Source organism: Echeneis naucrates, chromosome 2 (assembly GCF_900963305.1).
Source record: "Echeneis naucrates chromosome 2, fEcheNa1.1, whole genome shotgun sequence".
In the NCBI taxonomy this organism is placed as follows: Eukaryota; Metazoa; Chordata; class Actinopteri; order Carangiformes; family Echeneidae; genus Echeneis; species Echeneis naucrates.
The window spans coordinates 18,479,135-18,497,732 of NC_042512.1; the positions used below are offsets into that span (position 1 = coordinate 18,479,135).

The 18,598-nt window shown below is 45.0% G+C and overlaps 4 protein-coding genes across 5 annotated transcripts; 1 reads left to right on the forward strand and 3 right to left on the reverse strand.

Annotated features, from left to right (window-relative positions):
• Nucleotides 1–104: 104 nt before the first annotated feature.
• Nucleotides 105–3,493, reverse strand: LOC115054109 (keratin, type I cytoskeletal 18-like). The gene is made up of 8 exons (XM_029519138.1): nt 3,013–3,493; nt 2,844–2,926; nt 2,561–2,717; nt 2,316–2,477; nt 2,116–2,241; nt 1,601–1,830; nt 1,324–1,358; nt 105–513 (listed from the first exon to the last, which is right to left on the reverse strand). Exons 1-8 carry the CDS (start codon nt 3,391–3,393, stop codon nt 236–238), a joined length of 1,452 nt encoding a protein of 483 aa, XP_029374998.1. The 5' UTR covers nt 3,394–3,493; the 3' UTR covers nt 105–235.
• A 127-nt stretch (nt 3,494–3,620) lies between these two features.
• Nucleotides 3,621–6,879, forward strand: LOC115054118 (intermediate filament protein ON3-like). Of its 2 annotated transcripts, none has more exons than XM_029519150.1 (9): nt 3,621–3,904; nt 4,582–4,790; nt 4,885–4,945; nt 5,022–5,117; nt 5,197–5,361; nt 5,540–5,665; nt 5,745–5,965; nt 6,050–6,075; nt 6,357–6,879. In XM_029519150.1, exons 1-9 carry the CDS (start codon nt 3,746–3,748, stop codon nt 6,512–6,514), a joined length of 1,221 nt encoding a protein of 406 aa, XP_029375010.1. In that variant the 5' UTR covers nt 3,621–3,745; the 3' UTR covers nt 6,515–6,879. The 2 variants fall into 2 exon arrangements, with proteins under 2 accessions (XP_029375010.1, XP_029375019.1); XM_029519159.1 differs by having other exon boundaries at nt 3,622–3,904; nt 6,312–6,489.
• A 452-nt stretch (nt 6,880–7,331) lies between these two features.
• On the reverse strand, nt 7,332–10,297 carry gpbar1 (G protein-coupled bile acid receptor 1). The gene is made up of 2 exons (XM_029521532.1): nt 10,125–10,297; nt 7,332–8,958 (listed from the first exon to the last, which is right to left on the reverse strand). The coding sequence occupies exon 2, from the start codon at nt 8,888–8,890 to the stop codon at nt 7,862–7,864; it is 1,029 nt and encodes a 342-aa protein (XP_029377392.1). The 5' UTR covers nt 8,891–8,958; nt 10,125–10,297; the 3' UTR covers nt 7,332–7,861.
• A 2,725-nt stretch (nt 10,298–13,022) lies between these two features.
• Nucleotides 13,023–16,946, reverse strand: aamp (angio-associated, migratory cell protein). The gene is made up of 11 exons (XM_029519742.1): nt 16,681–16,946; nt 16,436–16,585; nt 16,236–16,355; nt 16,013–16,152; nt 15,556–15,700; nt 15,376–15,459; nt 15,128–15,243; nt 14,893–14,987; nt 14,443–14,533; nt 13,838–13,992; nt 13,023–13,736 (listed from the first exon to the last, which is right to left on the reverse strand). Exons 1-11 carry the CDS (start codon nt 16,769–16,771, stop codon nt 13,661–13,663), a joined length of 1,263 nt encoding a protein of 420 aa, XP_029375602.1. The 5' UTR covers nt 16,772–16,946; the 3' UTR covers nt 13,023–13,660.
• Nucleotides 16,947–18,598: the final 1,652 nt, after the last annotated feature.

The following is an 18,598-nucleotide window of genomic DNA, read 5'->3' on the forward strand; positions in this document are numbered from 1 at the left end:
TTGTTTAACATGACAGTAATTTTCTTTATAGATTATTTTACCGCTGTTCACATGAGTGTTGAAAAACCCCAAAACACGAAGCACTACGAGGATATTTGGTTCAAATCAAATGTGTTTATTCACTGATTATTGAGGAAGATGCACTTGAAAAAACGATATATTGGCATTTCAGGTTTGGCAGCAACAGCAAGACAAAGTTTAATATGATACTTTGCAGGAAAAAGGTTTTTAAAGATCAAGCTTTGGTGTCAACTTGCTTCTTCTTTTTGCCCTCACTCTCAGAGTCAGAGGAGGAGGAAGAAGAAGAAGAAGAAGAGGAGGATGAGGATGAGGAGGAAGAGGATGAACTCTTCTTAGTTTTGCTCTTGGGTTTTTTATTCTTTGTGGGGTCTTTGGGTGGTGCAGCATCCTCGGCCTTGGTGACGTCTCCATCCATGGATTTGTTCAGGGGTGCGTCATTTTGCTTCACCAGGGCCTGCTCTTTGACGGCTGCCTCATTTGTTGTCTTTTTTTCTGGGGAGGAGAAGATGGATCAGATTTTACAGATTCACTCATCAAAAATTGTCTTTCCTTTAATCTGCACTTGCTCCTGCATCAGAATGTGCCCATATTATACATTCACACTTGCTTTCTTGTGGAAATCGTTAGTTTTAGTGTCGTGTTAGGATTTGGTTTGAATGCATGCAGTTTAGTGAGGAGTAGTTCAGGAAAGGGGGAAATATGCTACTCTGCTTTCTGATTCTGCAGGTAAACCCCTAACGAGGAGCAGCTGTTGCTTCTACAGGTGATTAGAGGAGATGGGTCACAGCTCAGAGTCATTTCACGGCAAGCTGGAGGCTGCTTCACCGGTCCTGCAGGTAAATCCGTTTATTTATTGGCTTTTTCTTTGGAAGACTTGTCAGAAAACTTTGTTTCTTGTTTTGTGATCAGTTGATCTATTGTGTGTTTCGTTTCTGTTCCGTTTCGTGTTTAACAGGTTTAGTTGACTGTTTCTCTAAGAAGTCTAGTTAAATTCCTCTGTTCTGGACTAAAGGTCCCGTGCTTGAGCAGCGGTCTATCTGGGCTCAAGTTTGCTGAAGTAAGAGAAGCTAACTGGCTGCTGCTTCGTTCTACTTCTCATCTCACTTTTGGCCAGAAAGCCAACAGGCATATTTCACTAATTGATTCCTTCCATAAGAAGAGAGTTAGAGTTTATCGTCAGCGTGATTTGATTTTTGACAGAATGAGTGTAAATCGCAAAGATTGAGTGTTCAGATTAAAAAATGATTCAGTGACTGTCATTAATTTTCTTAGTACTCTCCAGTCTGCAGGTCTGTAACTTACCACCGTCCAATGAATCCTCTACAGAAAATTCCATGCTGTCAGAGGAGAAGAGGATGAGCATGCAAACGGGAAAACAGGTTTGTTCATTCTATTTCTTCCAAACTCTTTGGCTTTATACTTACAGTGACATTTGAACAGTTTAAACACACAAATATAACATTATTAAGCTGCTAGTGGGGGATATTCTGCTGCTAAAGCCACAAAATACAGCCGTCTATTTTATTTTCTATTCCAAGCAGTTTATTAAAGATGAATGGATACGTCTGACCATCCTCACCTTTCAGCGTCAGAGGCCATCCCGTTGATCAGCTGCTGGTAGTCGTTGATTTCCGACTCCAGCTTCATCTTGACGCACAGCAGGTTATTGTTGGTCTCCACCTGGTTCTCCACCTGCATCCTCACCTTCTCCAGCTCCGTCGCCAGCTCCATGATCACATGGTTGAGCGGGGCCAGCTGCTGACTCGACTCAAATTGAGTGGCCGACAGCGTTTGCTCCAGGTTTTGGATCTGAAAGGAGAACGTGATGAATCATGGCCTCAGTTTTCACCTGTGATCTTTCCATGGCCACGCTCAGAGTCCAGGTGTGTTCGGAAGGTTGAAGAATGTGCCTGGTGGTGTGTTTACAGTGTAATAACACGGTAGTCAGGAATGTTTGGGGGGGTGTGATCTGACAGGGCAGAGAAACTGCTTTCAGGGTTTTAGGATGTAAACTCAGTCCTGAACGGGATGTCCTGTCGGATGCTGCAGATTTGTTGTTTAATGGAAATGTGCTGTTTCTGTGTGCATGGTTACCGTGTTCTTCAAGCCCTGGATCTTAATTTCAATGATTTGTTTTTGTTTCAGCAGCTCGAGGAGCTCGGTTTTGCCAGACTGCAACGCCTCCACGTTCTGGGCCTCCACCGCCTTGATGTTCTCAAACTGGAGAAGCAGGTTAAGATGTTGAGATGAACAGAGGAAACGGAGGACACGAGCGATCGTAGCTGACGGCCTACCTTCCTCTGGTACCAATCCTCAGCCTCCTCCAAGTTCTTCTGGGCCAGTTCTTTGTACTGGTAGCGAATCTTATTGACGGCCTTGTCCAGGTTGAAGTTTTTGGAATCGATCTCCACCTTCACTTCGGAGTCCTTGATTTTCACAAGCAGGCCATCCACCTCCTGCAAAGAGCCACAGTAATACAGTCAGGTCTTTAATTTAATTACATTTTTTTTTATTTTCCTGTGTCGATTTCCAGCCTCACATCTTTGTGCTCCTCCTTGAGGCGGTCGAGCTCGTCCTTCACCAACGCGATCTCTTTCTTCTTCTGCTCACAGTTCAGCTTGGTGTCCTCCATGGTCTTCTTCAGGAGTTCCAGGTCTTTCTCCACTTCCTTCCGGGCCTTTGTCTCATCATTCAGCCTGTGAGCAGCGATCAACAAAGACCCACAGGAATGAGATTATTCTGATACTTCTAATGCCAAACGATGGTGTTGTATTTTCACGAGCCTCTTTTAAATGTTTGCATCTTGACTGAATGAAACTCACTTGTTCTTGAAGTCATCGTTTGCCAGTTTGGTGGTGTCAATATCAAGCATCAGCTTGGCATTGTCCATGGTGATGTCTTTGATCTGAGGAGAAAAAAAATATATATAATAAAAATAATGGTGTGACATGTCAAACAAGATGTGTAATATAAATAAATATGATGACAAACTTTGTCCCTGAGGTCATCCAGGGGTTTCTCAGTCTGGTCCCAGTCGCGGCCCTCAGGAGCTTTCCTCTTGGACAGAATCTCATCGATCTCTTTCTCCAGGTGGTCGTTTTCCTCCTTGAGCTGCTTCACCCGGTCCAGGTAGCTGGACAGCCGGCCGTTCAGACCCTGCAGAAGGTGCTTGTCATCGGCGGGGGGCGGAGGAGCGGCGCTGGAGTCTGCGGGGGACGCAGCAGATGGCGTGAGGGGAGCGGAGTAGTTGCGCGGCTCGTTGCGCGGCTCGTTGCGCAGCACGTTGCGCAGCCCCTCCAGGCTGGCCACGGAGGCTCTGGAGCCCCTTCCACCGGCTCCACCGAACATGCTGGCTGAGGTGTTTAGAGGCATAGCTGAGAAGGGATGAAAGAGCGGAGAGCCCGGATTGGGAGTCACCTGATGGATGGAGCGCTCAGGTGGTTTTATAGCTCACCTGGTGTTTACGCACAGTCCGCCCCCAGATGCCATTGGCCCCTGTGCCCTGAACCACTCCGGGGAAAAACTGGTTCAGGGTCGAAATACGAGTATTTCGTGTCTATATTTACATTTTTCTCTGTAAAATCGTACTTGTCCTCTTTTGATTGGCCGCATGCGGCGTCTTGGAGAGGTAATGGGTGGTCCCTCCTCCCTTAAATACGGGAATCCGGAGACCTAGGTACTCTCACTGCTCACAGACTTGGTGGTGTTGATCCGGACCTCCAGGATGTCCAAACCCAGAGACTACAGCAGCCAGTCCTTCTCTCCTGTCGGCTCAGGACCCGCCAGGAGCCAGGCGCCCAGGAAGGTGGACCCCTCCGGCAAAGCCCGAGAGAAGGACGAAATGGTCGGACTCAATGACAAGTTCATCAGGTTGATTGAGAAGGTCTGTGGATGTTTTTCTTCTCTCTGCAAGTGTCTGCTTTATTTGCTCAATGATGGATGTGTGTAATTAGAAAAAATAATTAAAAGCGACGCCACAAAGTGTTTTTAAACTGAAAATAGAATAAAACCAACAATGTAAAACGAAAAAAAATCTTATCTAATATCTACATGGCACTAAAACTGCAAAGGGCAAATAAAATGAGACAAATTAACTTCCATCCAATAAAGAAAATTGTATTAAAAAAAACTACAATTCCAATCATCATCTAATTATTTTACTTGTAACTTTAATGCTTTTATCATTGAAGTTGATTTATTAAAGGTCACTTTTCAGTGTTCAGCTGGAAGTGAAGCTAATTAAACCTTTTTATGATGCAGCAGGTATGTTGTGACTGAGGTCTGTGACCTGAAGCCATGAAAAGTTTAGACACATACAGGACTCGGGTTAAATATTCTGTTTCCAGATGGTTGAAGGGTTCAGGAGTTAGTCGAGATCTCCAGTTACTTTTTTGTTTTCGTGCAACAAACGTGTATTCAGGGTGCAAAACATCCTGACCTGTTATTATCAAAATGAACCCCAGCTGCAGGTAAGACATTCCTCAGACTTACTGCTGCTTTGTTTGACTTCTCCTCACCACCATAAATCACCTTCATGTCATTTTCCTCACCACACTTCAGGTGAAGCAGCTGGAGAACGAGAACAAAAAGCTGGACACGAAGCTGAAGATCCTGAAGGAGCAGGAGGACTACGAGGGGAACGTCGACGCCATTGTGAGGCAGATGGAGATGGAGCTGGAGCAGCAGATCGAGAGCTTGCTCTCCGACAAGGACAAGCTGAATGCCGAGCTGCTGAAGAGCCAGGAGGAGAAGGAGGACACCAAGCAGAGGTCACTGTCAAGTCTTAAATGGAATAAAAGAGACTCACTGTAGTGTCCTTTTCCACATCAGCTTAAATGAATCTTTCTTTTCGATGGGTTGAAGGTATGAAGATGAGCAGCAAAAGAAAAATGAACTGGAAAATGGTTTTTTCCTCACCAAAAAGGTACAAGCTCTCCGTGCATAAGCATCATGAAGAGTTGTCGTTAGCCTGACTGAGGTGGTGTGTGTTTGTGTAACAGGATGTAGTGAACGGTCACCTGGAGGCGGTGAGTCTGGCTCTGGAGCTGGAGGACCTGATGGAAAAGCTGGATTTCCTCAGGGTCGGCTATGATGAGGTAATGATGGCGTTTTCATCACAGCAGTAACAGACTTCAGCATCTGTGTCAAGTCTCTGCTCGTGGCCGCCCTCTGCAGGAGATCAAGGAGCTGGAGTCTCAGGTCCAGAACAGGACTGTGATCATACCTGACAGCAGCAAACGGACTCTGGACATGGAGGAAATCATCCAAAGCGTCAAGAATCAGTACGCCACGATGGCCACCCGCTCCAGGGAGGAAGTGGAGCAGTGGAACCAGAGAAAGGTGAGGAGGATTAAAACCAGTTCAAGAATCCAGATAAATAAGTAAATACTAAAGAGCTGAGTATCTCTGTAATCCAGCAGAGTGGATTCAGGATTTCTTCACTCAGACTTAAACGGCCACCTCCTGTTCAACATCATTCACATATTTATTTTTTTATTTATCTCCCCCCCCCCTTCAGATCGACGCCTTGGCCTTAACTGCAGGACAACGTGAGCAGGAAGTGCGTGATTTAAAGAGGAACATCTCAGACATGGTGCGACTCATCCAACGGCTCAACGGTGACATGGCGGCTCTCCTCAGGAAGGTTGGATCACACAGATTCACGTTCAAAGATCTGCAGGCCCCTCAATGTGAGACCAGTCTGAGCTTTTCTTCCTCTGCAGGAGGAGTCCCTGAAGAAGGAGATCACTGAAGCTCAGTCTCAGGGCGACGACAAGCTGCAGCAGGCCCGGGAGGACATCGCCAAGCTGGAGGAGGCCTTGAGAAAGGCCAAACAGGACTTGGCTGGACAGATCCGGGAGCACCAGGACCTGATGAACCTCAAGTTGGCCTTGGACATCGAGATCGCCACCTACCACAAGCTGCTGGAGGGCGAGGAGGAGAGGTATGAGAAGATCAACATCTACAAGCTGATATTTTATGTATGCATTTCATTAATCCCTAAAAATGATCTCTGCTCTCTCTGAAGGATGAACGACATCATGTGCAACTCAGGTGAAGACATTTCTCTTGTTTTTCCTCAAATCAACAGCCATAGAACTAACTAACCAACCAACCAATTAAAATGAAGGTTTCTAACTTCTTGTATGCTTGCACTTTTCTTTTCTTCACTAAATCTAGACTTGAAGTTTAAAATATTTAGATTAAAGTAGAAAAAGTGAAAAGGGCACAGTCATGATAGAAAGCGCCTCAACTTCATACGCTCTAACTCATTCCTCTCTTTTGCTCAGCCTTTTAAAACAAACCAACCAATCCAAGTCCTTGCTTGCACGCAGACGTTCATCCGCCACCTAAGCAGCACCAACTAGAGCCTCCATCTCCAGAATGCGCCGTCATCCTGTCGGATCTCCCCACCCTCAAGAACTGCCTGCTGATCCGGGTGGAAGTGGAGGCAGGTAGAGTCGTGTCTGAAACCACCCATTACACTGACTGAGTGCGCGTCGCTGCCTCACATCATATCCACAAAATGTGAATTGATGCAATCCTGAATCTGTCTGTGTGCTCCTTGGCAGGTTGAATGGTTTGTGTTGTTTTAAGCTGAGGATGTAGTTTTGTTTTCTTTTAAAGGTTTTCTGATGTTGTGTCTGTTAGTGTTTCACAGCTTTTGTTGCCCTTTTTTTTGTGTCCTACTTTTGAGGGTCTGTTTGTGTGTGCTGGCAGTGTACATGTTGTTGGACACGCACCGACAATGTTGTCCTGGAAGTTACATTCAGGTGACGTAAACGTGGATCTGGGGTGAAAACTAAATGCAACTCTTCATAATCTGTGTGGAAAAGGCACTTTTAAATAAAGACTACTTGTCTGCACGTCACTAGTGCTGGTTTGTGTTGTAAATATGTTAATTTATTCATGAGGAAAGTTCGAGACGGGAGAGGAAAATACTTTATAAAGCAGCACAACCAAAAAGGTCACCAGAATTGTAGGAAGTTTGTGTTGGTCTTCTGTTTGATCTGGGATCTGCAGCCTCCCTTTGCCCTCCTCGTTCCCATCTGTCCTCCTGACACATGTTCACGCTGTCCTGTTGTGGGAAAGATGCTGTTACGTGGTTACACAAACACAAGACGTGCAGACGGTGTACCCTGACCCCGTGATGATATCTCATATCTCCTAATATCCCGCCGTAGTTCAGACCTTGTTTACCCTTTAATTTGATTAATGTCTGCCTTTTCTTCCTCAGCTCATTTACCGCCTGTCTCCTTCCCACCCACATACTGTAGGCACACATTTAAAAGCACATTTTGTTTGGGGGACACAAATGACATTTGTTTATTCAAGTTTCAAATAAAAACCTCATTTGCCTTCGATGGCGTTTTACAGCCAGTAAGACATGTAGTGCTGCTCTGAACATTCTTCTCATGTTCCATCTTCACATGGCAGAGACTTCAAAGTCCTAAAATGAAAGGCGAGCTGCAGACCTAATCTCGTGTCGTAGATGTATTACTTGCTGCGGATGCATCCCTCTTCAGTTTGCATACCAGTATAGAGACAAACAGCGGGAAGGGCAGTAGGAGTAAACATTACAGGAGAAAAGCTTCTGGTTGTATCAATGTGCAGGCAGACGTATGTGTCTGAGCTACATTTTGGTGTATTAAACCATTTATTGTATTATTTAGACTTTAGTTCCTAATGGGAAAGGACAAAACTCAGCAAAGTGGTTGTAAAGCAAAATTTCCTCCTGATCTGGCTGATCAATGAAACAATTGAATTCATCTGCCTCAGCAGATTTATCCTCAGACGTAGAAGGGTGGAGATGAACATGTTCAGGGTCATCAGTGTTTGCTCAGATAGCCGTTCCCTCTGATTCCTGCATCCGCCACCTCCATCTGTCCCTGAGCTTCTGGAGAAGCTTGGACGCCGGTTCTGTGTACTGTTTGTTGGCCAGGCCGAGCACCAGCGGCACCACGGCCATGCTCCCGATGCCGGTGCAGGACAGCACGATGTGAGTGGTGGAGCTCCACTTGGTGTCGCTCATCAGGAAGGCGATGCAGACGTGCATGTAGATGAGGTAAGGGGCCCAGCAGGCCAGAAAGGTCAGCGACACGGCCGCCACGCAGCGAGTGTACCGCAGGTTCATCCTCTGCTCCTGGTCCGACGCCTGACTTCCCCGCTCCACCGCCCGGTGCAGGCGACAAATTTCCTTCATCTGGCCTCGGGTGATCCACAGAACGCGGCTGGTCATGCCAGCGATGGTGAGAATAGCTGGGAGGACGAGTCCGTACACCTCCAAGTAGATGAAAGCGTTGGGGAAAACTCGCCTGTAGGAGCAGCAGGCGGTTCCGTTGGTTAAACAGTTTGAAAATGGACTGAGTGTTTGGTTGCTTGCACGGCAGCAGCCGTCCCAGGCTGGGCTTGTCCAGTTATTCCACCCGAAAGCAGGTAGACATGCGTACAGAAGCGGTGGCACCCAGACCACGAGCAAGGTCAGAGGGAAACTGCGGTGCATCCACAAGGTGTTGTAGTGCAGGGGGTCGACGATGCAGATGAAGCGCTCATAGTGGACCATGACCAGGTTGAACAGGAACGCCAAGAAAAGGAAATTTGGGAAAACGTGCGCCACCAAACACGAGCTGAAACTTAACTCCCGGTTCAGGCCCATTAACGCTATGAAGGGCAAGGCCACGCCCGTGCACATGTCGGCCACCAGCAGGCTGAGGAAGAAGTAGTTGGGCGTGTTGTGGAGCTGGCGGTTCCAGGCGATGCCCAGGATGATGACGAGGTTGGCGAGGATGATGGAGGTCGACAGCGGTATGGTGATGGTGTAGATGAGCTGCTCCCAGGACAGAAAGGTGTAAGAGCCGCTGGTGTCCATCGCAGGTGCAGTATGGAGACTTTCTCCCGTTTGCAGCCTGAATCCACTCCCATCAAGCTCCGGCCTCCCTGCAGAGCGGGAGAAATATGGTGAGTGGAGCACAGGTAGACTTTATTTGGACTTATTTACAGTGAATCATGTGGATGTTATTGTTAAACAGCTTTGCCGGAAATGGAATTGCTTCAGACTTAAGCAACTTGCCGTGTAACTGTTATGGGAAGCTTTAGAAGGTCATTATGAGTTGAAGTAACTTTGAGCCAGAGAGTTCAAAGCTGGGTCATGATTTCAGAGGTCAACAGTGGCTGTCACTGGTAATTAATGGAGACCCTCTGATTGTTGACAGAAAGGGAGTAAAGCTCTTTCCTGAGCAGATTCACATAAGTGGAGGGTGGAAGGAGATTTTTATTGATTTACTGTCACTTCATGTCAGAGTCAAGGATCAGGGAAGTCGAGCCAATGTGACCAAAGTTTATTTTATGACAATGACAAAAACATGAGGGCAGATCCAGGCAAATGAAGGAACTGTGTGGTTCTATATCATTTTAGTCACGCGTGCCACTTTATGTCTCCGGCAGACTTATTTGCATTGCTTTCTTTGTACGAAAGGGAAATTTACATGGCAGAAGAGCCACAAAACACAAATGCAACATCAACAACTGCGGCTTACAGTTCTTCTACATTCAATTATTCATCAGCTCCCTTTGTAGCTGCTATATTTTACAAAGTCCTTTAATTCTGTTTAAAGTAGTTTAAAGTGAGGGGAGTACTGTTCAGAGATTCTCTGTAAGCCACACTGAATCATACTTACATATTATCTGCCGTTTTATGATTCCCTTTTTTATGTCGCTGGAGGTTCTTCACAATCAACCTCAACCATAACTCTTCAAAACAGCATAATCTTCAAAGTGCAGTCATTTTACTCGTCAGTATTTCCATCATCCATATACATGTAAAAAGCACACACCGGTTTGTGAGCAAACAAGCTCAATGAAGGGATTTTTATGGTATCAAAGTCCTGTTTTAGTTAAAGCAAATACTGTGTTTAAAAGGTGAACACGCAGAACCACAACAGCTTAAATGTTTGTCCACTCCGCATCTTTGAGGAGTTTTCCTTCGTTTTAAATTCCTCTAATAGTGTTTCCTGTAATCTGAGGATTGTGTAGATCAGCAGCTGGCTTTTGTTTACGATAAACTCTTTGAAGCAAAAACATGATCAGGGCGAAAATACTTTTACCTTTTGGGGGCGGACAGTCCAGATGTATCCTTTTGTGAAGGGAACTCTTTCACTCTCGTGATGACTTTGAGTCTGTTGTCCTGCAGGCCATATTCACAGGCGCGAGGTGCAGCCGCCACAGTTAAACTCAGGAGCTTCTTCTGTGTTCTCAGGTCCTTTCAGTCCAGCAGCCGTTTCACAAACTCTGAACGATGGCCAGCAGCCTGGCGGGCAGCTGATCATCTCAGATACTTTAAAGGGGAAGTGCCCAGTGAAGGAGGAGGAGGAGGAAGTCGGTTCTGAATGCCTTTTCCTGAGCCAGGTTGTTGGGTAATGGTAACTTGTGCTGTCGCACTCCTTCTTGTCCTCGGTTATTTGTCTCCTTTTTGTCGACCGCCTATCGGAGAAATTTATAATCTGAAACCAAAAGCTCAGTCAGATAATCAAAAAAGTGGCCTTCTACAATGTTGAAATATATAATTTCAGCTTCCCATGGAGATGGTTAAAGTTACAGTAGATATGAATGATGAAATATAATACACATGTAGAAGATATAGCTGTGCTGGATCATTGTTCTTTAACAAAATGGCCAAAAAGTGACATTAATATAAACTAAATAAACTAAAATAAACTGGAAATGGTGAGTATTAGTTCTGAAAATATAGAACAATTTAATTCCAAAAGCACAGAATTAGCTTTTATTTGATATTTATTTATATTTTCTAATATTTTGCTGATATTTTTGTTGTTCTGATTTTATTGAATAATTCTGCTGTTGTCTCTCTGAAACTTTCTGTGAGGTGAGTTTCAGCCATACTATTCCCAAAGTAGGCAAAAGCAAATGCCGCTCCATTTATTTGGCCCCCTGATGCCCTCAACGTACCTCAACAACATATGTGTAAGTTTGAATTCATAACAGCTGTCATGGATGTCTCATATTTAAACACAGCGTTGGATGGAGGGAAGACTCCCTCACTGATAGTTTGGAGCAGACCCGGTGCTGCCAGAGATGGACGAGCTCCGGTCAGATAATAGTTTTAAACAAACGTTCCTGAGCCCGACAGCGTCTGGAGAGACACTACGCAGGGAGGACAGGCTGCACACGAAACCACAACATCTTCACGTTTACAAAGGAGGAGACGGAGCCTTCCGGCTTTACGGGAACAACAGGTCCTGTATGACAGCAAATCTGTGTTTATCAGGAATATTTTCCACATGTGACTGATTAAAGGTGCAGGGAGTCATCTCCATCTCCACCTCTTGTCCCGTCAAGATAGCTTCATCTTGTATTATCTAGTCAAACTAACATGATCCAGCCTTATCTACAATTTATCCAGAACGTCTGCTTTTATCGCAAAATGAGTTTGTCATTTTGTAAAATAACTCAGTCATTCACAAAGCTGTTACCTCCATCGTGATATTTAACTCTCCTCTGATCTCTGGAAAAGCTGCACAAAAGGTTTTCTATGTCTGTGTTGTTCTGAAACAGATGTTTTGTTAATGTGTTTGTCACTTGCCTCCTCTTCCTTCATACATGTTTAACTTGGCACCGGCTCCTGCCTCTCTCAGCTCGGCCCATTTGTTTGGCATCTGTCGACAGTAGCCTTCAGAGAATATGAGCTGAAATTTAATAGATCGGGCTTTAGCCCTGTCGAGGTCTAAAGGTGAAGCCTGTGTTTCCATGTAGCCTGACCTTCTAGGCCGAGCACATTGGTGTGACAGATGTTCCTTTTCGCTGATTGCTGGTTGAGCTCCCGTCCAGCTGGATGTTTGAAACTGGACGACTGAAGACGTTGATTGTGATTTCCATCGATGAAGTCAGAAATAGATGATAAAACGGTCAGTTGGGGTGATTGACAGGCCCTGCGTGCAAGCGTTTCACTGACTGTGTGTGTGCGTTATTAACGTACACGTGCATGACTTCAGAGATACCAGGTGAAAGGAAGAAGCACTTGTGTCCAGGAAGCCAATCTGCGTTTGTTTCCTCACCGTGGCAGAGGGCTGAGAGGAGCGGAGCCAAAGGGCAGAAAAAATAACAGGACAACAATAGAGTTTAAGGACTGGAGGAGGCTTTGGTCGTGGAGCGTTGAGACTTGTGGGGAGGAGGGAGGAAGCCACACGTTAGACTAACCCTCAGGCAGTTTCCTCTTTGTTAAATCGGTTTGGTCAGGTCTGGTCTTTGGTAATTAATCAAAGCTGCGGCTGCTCACCTTTGAGTCCCCTATCTGTTGATGCCAGTGATAGTACACAGCTGCACTGCTGCGTACTTATTGTTGTGCGTTTTTGCTTTGCACTGCATGCAAACCATAAAAGGGTCTGTTTTTATGCTCGCCATGTTGGAAGCACAGTGTGCATAAAAGCTCTGACGTGGTGAGCTCAAGTGTTTCCCGCTTATATGAAGCATTGGCTTTTTACTTATTCACTGATGAGACACAGGAACACACCACTGACCACATCATTTCAAAATAAAGGTCAACCCGTGCACCAAAGAAATGATTCATGTGAGCACGTCAGAGGTGAACACAGCTCAAAGTAAGTGATTTTGGTTAATTGAATTTTGTCTTTTCGGGCTCCACATTCCTCATATGCACAATGTCTTCAGCCTTCTTTGTGGAACTTAATATCCTTTGATTACATTTGGGTGCGTGTCATCCCCGAATACTGTGCTCATCCCTCCCACGGCCACAATATTCTATCTTTAATCACATCTGTGCTCTGGTTTTGGGAACATCTATTCCCTAAAGGGTCCTGTCATCTGCAGCCTGACTCATCGCTTCTCCTCCCTCATAACTGATGAAACAGATCAGACTTTAAATAACAATCCAAGGCACCACTCCAATTCAGAAAGCTTTCTGACTGAGTTGCATCTTTTTCCCAGCTTGGAAATTCCCATGACACAGAAAATGAGTACGTTTTACAGAATGTTTTATTAATAGAGGTCGGACATAAATTACAAACACCACAGCTTTTGGTTGAAAATGATTTTTAATTGTAACCCAGAGGAGGTATATTACTATTATTGTTTTGTATTTACACTTGAGTTACGCTTCATGAGATAACTGGACTTAATGAGAGTTGGAAGACCACACACACCCTGAAGAGGAAAAACTGGGACTGTAAGAAAAAAAGTCAATTACGGAAAAAAAGATCAGCAGGAAATTTTTAATCCTAAAATATTTTATAGGCCAGAACACTAAGTTGGCTGTCAAAGACAAGAAACTACCCTGACTAACTCACTGACCTGACCTTGTTTAGCCTCTTGCAGAAACAGTGGACTAAAAAAGAAACGAGAGCAGTTCCACTTGAAACTCCTTTGTAGAAAAGTTGTTCTGCTCTCTGTCATTCAAACCAGACCTCAGCGACTTTGGGTATGTTTTAATTAGTTGCCAGTGAAGCTCCTTTGAAGCACTGATGAAAACAGAAAGCAGGGCAGATAAGATGGGAGGACCACACAAGATTTTTTTTTTCCCAAATCTTGACAAGAAGGAGAAACTTAAAAATGTGATTAATCCAAAGTCTCTGCTGTTTTGTTTTGTTTTTTTCACTTCCTGTTTGCTCTACCGGTCAGGTCTTTGCAGGCAGAAGACTTTCACCTGGTTGTCTCCTGAGGCTGTTATTGCGAGAGACCCCTCCCTGAGAGAAGAGAGATGGAAAGCACAAACAAATTAATCAAACTTAAGTAAGTAAAGCAAAGCGTCACAATCCCTGCCAGTGCTCCGTTTGATCTGTCGTACCTGTTTATGGTAAAGTCCAGGATCTCTGCAGTGTGGCCGTGGTACTCTGACACCATGTTCCCAGAACGAGCGTCCCAAAACCGCAGAGCGCCGTCTAAACTGCAGGTGGACACCAGAGAGGACGAGTCTTCCCACTGCAAGTGCACAATACCGGCCTGGAAGAACACAAAGAGGGTGTCTGAGGTGACGTCTCCGTCTCTACACCCACTTTTGACAGTCACCATGCCATTTTTAAGCACTCTGCACTGAAGCTACAGATAAAAAGGGCAGGATAAGGCAGTTATGCGTGACAAATATGGACAAATCCCAGATTTTTTTTAAAACTGATTACATGCCTGCTCTGTTTCCCCATCTATAGATTTGAATGAAGATTCGTCTACCACGTAGTTCCTGAATTGGATTTTATCTCTCAAGTGTCCGTATATGCAGAATTAACTCTGTGAGGCCACCAGAAGTGGTTGCTGGGAGATTTGCAATATGACCGCAAAGCCTCCATAAAGTTTATATAGTTAAGACAAGTGAGAATGCATAGCGGCATGCATGGGGAGCTAAACTAAACACACAAGTGCAAACAAACCCTCCTTCCTCCTGCTGCCGCCGCTCACCTCGTGTTGACACCTGTGCCTCAGGACCTGCGTTGAGAGGTCGTATATGGCCAGAGTCCCGTCGAGGTACGCCACAGCGATGAGAGGCAGGCTGGAAGGGAAAAAATTTATGGTGGAACAGCGAAGGCGTTATGCTTTTTGAAATGACACAGCAAACATTTGCTCTTCTTGCCCTGAATAAGAGCTAATGAAATTTGAGCAACGCATCCATAATGTGCACTAAAGTGTGTAAAGAGAGGCATTACAGATGCTCAGTTTGGAAAAAACTGACTTATTAATCACACACACGCGCTTCAGTGTTTGAGGAAATAAAATATGTGACAGATGAGTTTATGTTCTTAAAGGAAATATAAAACCGTCCAGTTTATTAGGTCAGACAAATCTATTTCATACACTCAGCTTCATGTTTAGTTTTATGATTCCAGGCAGCTGCTGAGCTTTCCAACTCACATGTTACAGAATCCCACCGATTCGACGGAGTTGGAATCTTCTTCTTCTTTTGATCCTTTAGCTTTTCCTCCGTCCACAGAGAATGCTCCAACCACCTTAACACACAACACAGAGTATTGTCTTCAAACAAACGCAAAACCAACAGGGCAGCAGCGTGCTACTGTTACGATCGTAGTGGAGCTGTGATTCTATATAACCTATATTATGTGAAACACAGGCCTGTATTTCCTCCCACCTTGCCTGTAGCGGTGTTGATGAGCTTGGCGCAGCCGTCCACTGAACCCGTTAGCACCAGAGAACCGTCCTTGTTGCACGCCAGGCAGGTCAGGGCTCCCTGATGTCCGTCCTGACCTGCCAAAGACCAAACGTTGCCAATTTAGATTTAGACACGCGTGTTGAATGTGCTAATCAGTGTGTGACGCAGTGTTTTTTTTATCTGTCAATGCCAGAATGTAAAGGCAATAGCAGGATAAAGCCATTCACCTTTAATAATGTGGACGGCGTTGCCCTGCTTCAAATCCCACACACGCACTGTCCCATCCTCATAACCCACGATGGCCCGTTTCCCTGAAGACAAATACACAAACACACATCAGAAAAATGAAACTATCACCACTAAAGACATTATTCTGGATTGTAAGTGCGACTTTTGTCATCTCTCACCATCAGGTAGGACTTTGCCGCTGGTGGCCTGACATGCAGAACTCGGGAAGGTTTTACAGTCTCCTGCTGGGATCTTCCACATCCACACGTTCCCGTCGTCTGTTCCTGCCAGCAGCACAGGAGCACAGGGATGCCACTCCAACCACTGATGAGGAAAAAGGGTAGACAACCTCAAATCCCTCTGATCTACTGCAGTGTACTACCTGTGGCAGTCGAGCAGGTCTTATTATTATTATGGGTTGTGTGTCTTGCGAAACAGCAACTCAGAAGCTGTGGTGAAGGAAGGACAGATCAGTCTGATCACTCCCTTCTACTGTGAGAACACAAATTCTCAGCCTGAGCACACTTTTCCTTCAGTCCCAATAAAAACAACAACAAAACAGACACATGTTCAGGCTCATGCAGTGTTTTTGAATTCGACTGTAAAGTGTACATCTTCCCCGCTCGAGCTCTTTACCTCCAGATCTCCCACTTCGAAGGACCAGATTTCCTCTTTGGTTTCTACCTTCCAAACTTTAATCATGCCGCTCATGTCTCCAGAAGCCACCAGGGAGGAGTCGTGGCTGAAGACGGCACACGTCACAGAGTCTTTGTGACCTGTGGAGGGAAAAAAGGGGAAGTCGTCATGACACTGACGATCAAACGACTTCAAGATCTGCTCTTTTTGCTGTTGAACTCACCTGTGCACTCCAACAGGACTTCTCCATCGCTCACCCTCCAAACATAAGCCTTGTCATCCTCTCCTCCTGTTACAGCCAGGCTGTTTGTCGCAGGATCCAAACTCACACAAAACACCGAGCCTGGACAAAACAAATCAAATCTGTGGCAAACTGAGGTTGTCTGACTGTTACGGCCCAAACTGGGCACACGCTTTTATTACCGGTGTGTTTGGAGAAGGTGAGCTCGCTGTCATCCTGCTCCGCCTCAGCGTCCATCTCATCCTCCGTCTCCCAGCCTTCGTTGTCATCAGCATCATCAGCGTTTCCAGCATCTTCAAAGTCAACATCCTCCAAGTCATCGGCCAAATCATCTGAGAGAGGAAATTCACGAAGAAACAGGTGATGTCAGTGAAATGTCATTTATGACTCAGGTTAGTTCAGATGTGACATCAGGTCGATTACCCACCAGGACCAGTCTCCACGTCGTTTAGGTCAATCACTTCAATAATTTCTTCATCTCCGTGGAGCTCAATCGCACTTTCCTCCGTGTTGTCCATGTTGTTAGCAGCTAAAAGCTAACGCAACAACCGAAAAGCCAACCGGGCAGAGTAAAGCTAACTAAATTTAGCCAATCGGATTGCAGGCTCATACGAATTCAACTACAAAATGGACATTGGAAGTAGTTAAATGTCAGAGGAAAAAACAAGTCCTCTCCATGTTTTTCTCACGTGGTACGGCAGCGGGACAGCTCGGCGCGCCGTGATGACGTCAGAAAGAGCCGCGCCGTCTGTGTTGTTTCCCTTCACGTCCGCAAGATGGCGGCCTTATCTAAGTGAAGCACACGACGGGGGCCCTTTTAAGCGATTTTTCAAAGGTTTTGTGTGTAATTTAGCAATTAGACTGACATCCGAAGATGCTTCAACGTTTTGGGTTTTTTTGTCATTAGATTTATACAAGTAAAGAAGGCGTGAGCATCGGAATATCTTCAAAATACCAAAAGTAAGAGTCAAAACGCGGAATGGACATTCGGTAAGTGGATGAAACTTTCTTAGTTTTTATAAATTTTCTTATACTATGATCATTTTAAATCAATGCTTATCTGCTTACATATGTTTATCATTTGTCCTTTAGCATTTTCTTTCTCATGTGCTGATGTCTGACTCTGAGTCACCCTGAATTGTTTTTCTGTATTTTCTTAAGGAAGCAAAAGTCCATGCATCTGCAAAACGTCTTAAAGATAGAGTTCCTCATTGTGTGATTGTTGTATGCTCCCACTCTCTTAGGTTGTGGCTGTTATTTCCCCCCAGAAAGTGAATGATCTGCTCCTTCTTGTTAGAACTCATATTTGGCATCACTCCCTTTCACTCATTCATTCCATGCATGATTAACACACTCATTCATGTTTCTGCAGCGAGCTGTAGACTGATTCAGCTCAGAAACGCATGAATCATCGTTAATTCTGCTTCACCACTGATCGTTGGAGTGTCACAAGCTGCATGTTTACATCAGGCATCAAGGGGCACAAACTGCAGTCTGCGTTTGGACGTTAAAATAATGTAGGGGTCGTTGACATATTCAGTTTCTGTGACATTTTGGGGATTATTGAACATTAAAGCGCATCAGTGATCGTGAGCTATACATAGTTGCTGCTATCATTCTGAGTGCCATACTTCACTTCAATTACTTTGGTTTTATTTTATTCCTGAAGTGCTTCTAAAACAATAATCAAAATTTCACGCATGGCTTGATCAGTGGGACTAACCTACAATTATATGCATTCCTATAAATCAAGTAAATAACACTGCGATGGAGAAGGCTATTATTAGGCCAAATCACCAGAGGCTCTCAGCACTTCATCATGTCAGAGCAACATCCACAGCAGGAAGCAGGTGGACAAATTTCCAAGTCTTTGCAATTCCCTCAGCAAGCTTCAGCTTCGATGAAGCGTACTACAAAACGATAGATGGACCACAGCCACTGTAGGGATGCTGTGTCTGACCTTTGACCTCTGTGTGCCAGGGGAACCGGAGGCAGAGTTCTGACAGTCAATATAGTTGTTCATATCCATATTCTCTATTCATCAGACTGCAGTGAACCACTGGGATAACATATTTTAAAAGTAACTCTCCTCCGTTTCTGAACCCTGTCATCAAACATTCCCTGGCCCGAAATATTTTATGAACACTTATAACAGTTTGTCTACATCAGGTTCTCTGTTGAGGTTTTATGTCTCTTGCTATATGCTGCTGGCAGGGCTCACGGACTGCATGCCCAAATAAGTTTTACTGGCTGCCTGGGCCCTCCTTTTCAAACCTTCCCTGGAAAAATACAACCATCTCATGATGTGGTCAGATGTGGAAACATTAGGGTGTACGTTATTTAGG

Bases quoted from the DNA above. Each gene is read 5' to 3' on its own strand.
- LOC115054118 (XM_029519150.1), top strand. From the start codon at position 3,746: ATGTCCAAACCCAGAGACTACAGCAGCCAGTCCTTCTCTCCTGTCGGC. The intron at 4,791-4,884 runs GTCACTGTCAAG...GATGGGTTGAAG, and splicing joins AAGGAGGACACCAAGCAGAG to GTATGAAGATGAGCAGCAAA. The intron at 5,362-5,539 runs GTGAGGAGGATT...CCCCCCCTTCAG, and splicing joins AGCAGTGGAACCAGAGAAAG to ATCGACGCCTTGGCCTTAAC.
- aamp (XM_029519742.1), bottom strand. From the start codon at position 16,771: ATGGACAACACGGAGGAAAGTGCGATTGAGCTCCACGGAGATGAAGAA. The intron at 15,701-16,012 runs GTAAAGAGCTCG...TTTCCTCATCAG, and splicing joins TCGAAGTGGGAGATCTGGAG to TGGTTGGAGTGGCATCCCTG. The intron at 15,244-15,375 runs GTGAATGGCTTT...GGTCTTTGGCAG, and splicing joins CGCCGTCCACATTATTAAAG to GTCAGGACGGACATCAGGGA.
- LOC115054109 (XM_029519138.1), bottom strand. From the start codon at position 3,393: ATGCCTCTAAACACCTCAGCCAGCATGTTCGGTGGAGCCGGTGGAAGG. The intron at 2,927-3,012 runs GTTTGTCATCAT...TTTTCTCCTCAG, and splicing joins TGGATGACCTCAGGGACAAA to ATCAAAGACATCACCATGGA. The intron at 2,478-2,560 runs GTGAGGCTGGAA...GGCTCTTTGCAG, and splicing joins TCAAGGAGGAGCACAAAGAT to GAGGTGGATGGCCTGCTTGT.
- gpbar1 (XM_029521532.1), bottom strand. From the start codon at position 8,890: ATGGACACCAGCGGCTCTTACACCTTTCTGTCCTGGGAGCAGCTCATC.